This window comes from Cyanistes caeruleus, chromosome 11 (assembly GCF_971803275.1).
Source record: "Cyanistes caeruleus chromosome 11, bCyaCae1.hap1.1, whole genome shotgun sequence".
Taxonomy (NCBI): domain Eukaryota; kingdom Metazoa; phylum Chordata; class Aves; order Passeriformes; family Paridae; genus Cyanistes; species Cyanistes caeruleus.
In genome coordinates, this window is record NC_141711.1 from 3,194,430 (window position 1) to 3,200,429 (window position 6,000).

The window sequence follows — 6,000 nt, forward strand, 5'->3', positions numbered from 1 at the left end:
AAGAAAAATGTGTTCCCACAAGTGCATTTCACCGGGGTGTGAGCCTGTATTTGTCACAGGCAGGGGACACAGGCCATCACTCACTCAGCAGAGCTACAGCACTCCCTGACTCGGCTTGGGAGCTCCAACAACTTCATCAGTGGGATCCAGAAACCAGAGAGTGGCAATATTCCTTCAAGGGAGCACAGAAAAGTCATCACAGGTGCCTAATAGCAGGCTCTGCAAAAGGCAGAGAGATGGGTGATGCTCTTCCCACTTGGCAGCTCCTCCCAGCAAGTCCAGCCTGCAGGGGGGAGGAGGGAGTCGATATCACACATTAAATAATCCAGAGCAGCCCAGTAATAACGGGCTAAAAATAACTGAGTAAGCACATTGCCTATAAAACTCCAAACTGCCTGCCAAGCTTCACAGGACACACACTCCTCCCCCTTCCCATCGAAATAGAGATTGCAGAGGCTCCAAAAAAACCCCAAATGAATAGGTGACACATGCATTTCCATGCAGGAGGAGAAAAATAGAAATCCCCTATAGATTTCCCTGGTTTTCTCAGAAGCCACTGCTGCTGACCACTGTGAGGGAAGGGAGGTTTTACCTAGCATTGCAATGGGTTTGTTCCTGAAAATATATCAATATTCTGCCTTTGATTCATTTATTGCATCTGGTATAAAACCTAGCCCCTGACCTGAGCAGAACAGGGCGGCTGCTTTATTCTCACCCTGTTTTCTGCACAGACATTTATAAATGAAGGACAGACAATTCCTCCTCTTGCTTTGTTTTCTTCCTCATCTAAGACAAAATACGTTCTTGATAAAGTGTATTTGTACAGGTTTTGTCAACAGAAAGCCATAGCTAGAGCTGGCTGGGTGACAAAACCTGGGCTCTCCAAAACACACTCATGTTTTAATGACTGTGATTCTCCTCTGGGAAAGGACCTGGGGGTGCTGGTCAACAATCAGCTCAACAGACTTTCCCCTCCTCTACAACCTTCCTAAAAAAATATTGTAATCCTTACAGTCTGAATCCTGACCCTCCCTTTGTCCTCCTCTTTTCCCTACAAGTTTTGTCCAAGCGTTTCAGAACAGCTGGGGCTGCAATAGTGATCCCAAAACACAAATAGTCAACTCAAGGTACTGCTAGAAGAGCTGACAGCACATGTCCCAGGGGGGAAGAGAGTCTCATCCCAAGTTATCCAAGTGGTGCAGGGGCAAAGTCAAAGTTTTTATCAATCCTCAGCTTGGAAATAACTCCAAGTACAATGCAGGCAACACAGAATTCAAGAGAAAGTATTCAAAAAAAAGAACAATACCAAAAAAAGACCCCCCCAAAAAAAAAAGAAAAAAAACAAACCAAACCAAAACAAAACAAACTAGAAAAAAGATTTGGTTTTGTGAAAAGAGAGGGATCTTAAACCAAGAGACAGTTTGTTAGTTATGTCTATTCTGGAAACATCTCAAACCTGCCCAGAGGCAAAACAAACCAACCCAATTCTTTGCTGGCATTTGGGACACTTGAATGCTACTTGCCCTGGGTACTTAATTTAATAAAACAAATCACCCTGGAGCAACAAACAGAAAATTTGCTAGTAAACAAGACAGCTCTAATTATTTAACAGTGGAATCCAGAATAATTAAGCCACGGTATTCAGAGCAGCTAAAAGCTAATTATATAATCAAGTATCCAAAATATTTCAGCTCTCTTTTAAAAAACAGGAAAAGCAGGTTGTTTCATTTCAAGACTAGAGAGGAGCCAGCATCTCCAAGGACAAGCCTTCAAGGTGATGCATCTTTGCCGTTCCCAGTGGCTGTCTGGGACTTGGCCTCCTTCCCTGGAGGCACTGGCTGCCCATGGGAGCAGCTGCTCTCCCTCCAGGCACATTGCTGGCAGCTGGGGGGACTCTGCTCCCAATTCCCTGCCCTCACTTTTCCCTTGGATGCTGCCAGCTCTGCTGCCAGCTCTGCCTCACCACAGCAGCAATTCACCCCCTGCTCGTGTGGGGCCCAGGCACAGAGGGGTCAGAGCTTTCCCTGCACATGGATTTAGGAACCTACAGCTGTTTGGAGTGGAGGGGAGGGGATGGGGGAGTTGGCAGTGATTCCTTTTTGGGACTGCTTAAAAACAGAGGCCAAGCAGAATTAAGGGAATAAAAAGCAGTTCTGTTCGTTGAAGGCCTGCAGGGACGTTTAGGGCAGACAAAGCCCCCCAGGGGCTGCACCCAGAAATGGATCACAAGTTTTCACTCTTTTATAAGTTTGGTCGATTTGCATTTTAGGGGTTGATTTTCCAATTCCAGCTGCAGGAAATGAAGTCATTTAGCCCAAGTTTGCTGCCCCCAAGTCCCTTTTGTTTCCATCTCTGGGGCCTGAGGCAGTGAGGTGTCCTTGATTGCCAGGCCTGGAGAGGAATTGCTGTGTCTGCCCAAAGTGGGGAAGCAGCAGCTGGCACTGGGTGTGGAGTTTGGAGTTCTGCACTAAAGAACTGCAGGGTTACACAGAGATGGGAAATAGAAAAGCTGAAATCCTGAGGCATCGGCAGCAGGAGGGACAGCACAGCCTTGAGGCAGACACCTGGGAGCTGGCGACTCCCGTGCCTGGCACAGAGCCTGCAGTCACCCTGTGCCATCAGCAATCCTGGCAGCTCCAGGGCCAGGCCTGGACACTGCCAGGAGCACGGGAGATGCCAGGAAAAGTCGAGGCTTCCACCTGCAGCCCGGGATAAAGGAGCCCTTTCTCCTGGTGCAGGGCAGTGTGGCAACCAGAGGGGCCAGAACCAGGGGCTGGATTTTGGGATTGAGCTCCCCCAGGCCTCATTGCTCTGCTGCTTGAGCAGAACGTCGTGTGCTCTTGAGAAAGGCAGGTGAGACACTCAGGAGCTGGGAGCTGCCTGCCCTCACCCAGCTGGGGTTGGGTGCCTGAACCTCTGAGCACGCTGGGCTCCATTCCCCAGCTCACACAACACCCCCACCTATTCCAATTTCTGCAGCAGTCTCAGCTCTGCCCAGCCAGTGTCACCTGTTCTGTGCTAAATTCATTTCTGGGACATCCCAGAGTGGCAAAGCTCTCAGAAACGCAGGCACTGGGGGCAAAGCAGCTGCTGATGAGCACATCTGGCTCTCATCTCCACCTCCTCCTGTGCCCTGCTCAGCAGCAGCCACCACAGCAGCTCTGCAGATGTTTTTAGGTAGCTGGGCCCGGTGCCAAATCCACGTCCTGACCTTTGCAAACAGCTATTTTTTCTGTGACCGTGCTCAGAGCATCGGCCTCTGCCGAAACCATCAGTCTCAGAAGTGATGATTCAGTCTCTGTTTCCCTTCAGACTTCATCATTACAAGGTCATCAAGCACAGCGTGGTTTAAAACACACATAAAACAGCCACCAGAGTTCTTAGGAATATCAAGCAGTTTTGCTGTCTTTCTGCAATGCTTCAATCTGGCTGCTGATTAACTCTCGCTTGATATTTGAAATTCCACTTGCCAAAAGAGTGTCTGAGGGGGTGTTTGAAAGCTGAATGACACGACTGTAATTACAGGCAAATGGATGCTGCACGGCTAAAACATGATGGCTGCAGGAAGACCGAAGGGTGAAATTAAATACTTGAGAGAAGGATTTAAAAAAATTAATGAAACCCCCGAATTATGAGGATTTTAGCTAAAAGCTTTTCAATGTCTTTGCCTCCTGGCTTTAGACTGCCTCATTCAGGTTTTTGCTTATTAGGAGACTTAGAAATGTGCTTAAAAATGATACTGAGTTCCTCACCAGATCACAGGAGACAGAGAACACGGGCAGTGAGAATGTGCAGGGTATCACAGGTTCAGATTGGCATTATGGGAATTGGCAGCAGAACCCTGTGGACAATTTGACAGGCTCCCCTGCTCCAAAGAGATGTCACCAAGGGTTGTCCCTACCTCTGTTCACATCCACTGCTATCTACACTTCGACCAAACCCACTGATTTTCTGCCAAAAGCCCTCCCTTCTTCCCTCTCCTCTTTTTTTAAGCCCTTGTTTTATATCACTGTCACTCTTTCTGACAAACCTCATGGCTTTTCATCTGTCCTTGCAGGAACCCATGACTACAAGAGTAGCCAAAGAACTTTTTGTTCTCTTCCTGAATTTGAGGTCTTTTTGAGCTGGCTTTGACCTGTTTTCATGACACACAGCACGGAGAAGCCAGATGAAGGGTCAGATCCGACGTGCCCATTGTTTTCCCTTACCAAACCCAGCACTGTCCCACCCTTGGCTCCACATCCCACTCCCACACAGGACTGGGACCTGCACCGTGGAGCATCTGCAAGGACTTGGCTCTGCTCAGGGCCCTCCAGCCCCTTCCTTGGACCTTTCTTTAGAGCTCACTCCATTCCCCCAGTCTCACAATCCACACAATTCCCATCCCAGGACTGCAAGGCTCTGTGCAGACCAGCCCAACACCCAATTCCCAGCAGCTGAGGGCTGGATGTTCACGTTGTGCTGAGCTTCCCCCAGCTTCCCCCGTTCCTGCTCAGCCTCTCCCGCCGGAGCTGACGCTCATTATTTGAGCTGTTAATTTTACGGTTGCATTAAGTGGCTCTGGACTGGTGCCATCGAGGCACGTGGGGCTGTGCTTGATTGAGTGATTGATTTTACACAGTTGTCTTCTTCCTGCACTCCTAAGGGCTTTTATTTGGGATTAACAAACCTCGCCATTTCGCTATTCCACTTCACAGCTCCTCGCTTCCTCGTCGGCTTCTCTTCCTTACCTGAACTTTATGGGGAAAGGATCCTGCTTAGCCATCCCCAAATTGAAATTCTAAAGAAAAATAACAAAAAAGCAGCAGCCTATAAAAGATCAGAGGCATGCACACATCTTTAGGGCCGAACAAAAAAAAAAACCCACAGGCCTTGAGGCATGGCACCCCAAATTCTCTGTCTCATTTTTAATAAGAAGGCACTTAGTATTATAAATCTGTAATTGTAGGCACCAAATCCCAAGATATAGTTTTATATATGTGTGTTTATGTGTGATTTAAAGTAGCTCACTAAAACTAGGAGACAAGGTTCAAGGGCAACCAAAAAATGTTATTGTTAACCTGTTGTTGATATAAAAAGAGCTCAAGGAAAGTAAAACAATTAATTAGAAATGTGGTTTTTCAGGAACAAATACCCAAAATCTGTCCTCATTCCGTAGGAATTTGACATTTTGGATTCTCTCTGCCTAAAATGAGACAGAAATTTAAAGTATTTACCTAACTCAGCTGCAATGTTCCATTTAGATTATTGCTGGGATGATTATTTTTTCAGCTCTCTTAATAAAAATAAAATAATTCAATATCTATTGCATTTTTAAAGACAAAGTTACTTTGATCCCAAAAAGTTATAGCAGGAAGACAAGGTCTGCCAAGTCCTGAGCCTGCAGCAAACAAGAAGATGTGAAATCTTGGCAGAATGAAAGTACAGCAGAGAAGCAGCACTTTAAAAATCCTTAAAATTGGAGAGGCCCAAGACGATACCCCATAAAGAAGTGAAAGATTGGAGGGCTGCATGATCACCTGTTTGGAGTCTGCAGAAAGCAATCCCAAGTTTTATAGACATTGCAAAACTTGGTACTGCTCTCCCAAAAATAAAGCAGTGCTTTGAAAAAATCTGCCCCCGAGTCCTCGGAGAATTTAAGGGTAGAACAAGCTGCTATCTTGAACAAAGATAAATAAGACACTTTATATTGCTTTTCAATTATTTCAGGCTGAGGAGCACAATGTGGGAAAGAGAAAATGTCAAGCAGAGATCAAAGCAGACATCGATAGAGGAATGTGGATTTCCCCCAGCCAGGAGCCTCAGCGCCCAACCCGCTGCTGGGATCTGCCTCAGTCCTGGCCAGGTTTAGGGGAGGGCAGGGTTTGGTCCCAGCAGGGGAAAGGGACAGTGGCAAGAGCACAGAGCTGCTGTCCCGAGGCTGGGGAGGCAGGAGAGGCAGCACTGCCATTCCTGAGAGGCTGGTGGGGCTGGAGACAATGGACAAACCTTGGGATGAAG

The 6,000-nt window shown here is 47.1% G+C and overlaps 1 protein-coding gene across 1 annotated transcript in view; it reads right to left on the minus strand.

The window, feature by feature from the left end:
* The window catches only part of LOC111934947 (uncharacterized), a 38,834-nt gene extending 34,157 nt beyond the window's left edge, over nt 1–4,677 (minus strand). Inside the window, exon 1 of the mRNA XM_086846668.1 lies at nt 4,670–4,677. Within this exon, the coding sequence (XP_086702794.1) occupies nt 4,670–4,677 (8 nt within the window). The remainder of the gene's footprint in view (nt 1–4,669) is intronic.
* Between the last annotated feature and the right edge of the window lie 1,323 nt (nt 4,678–6,000).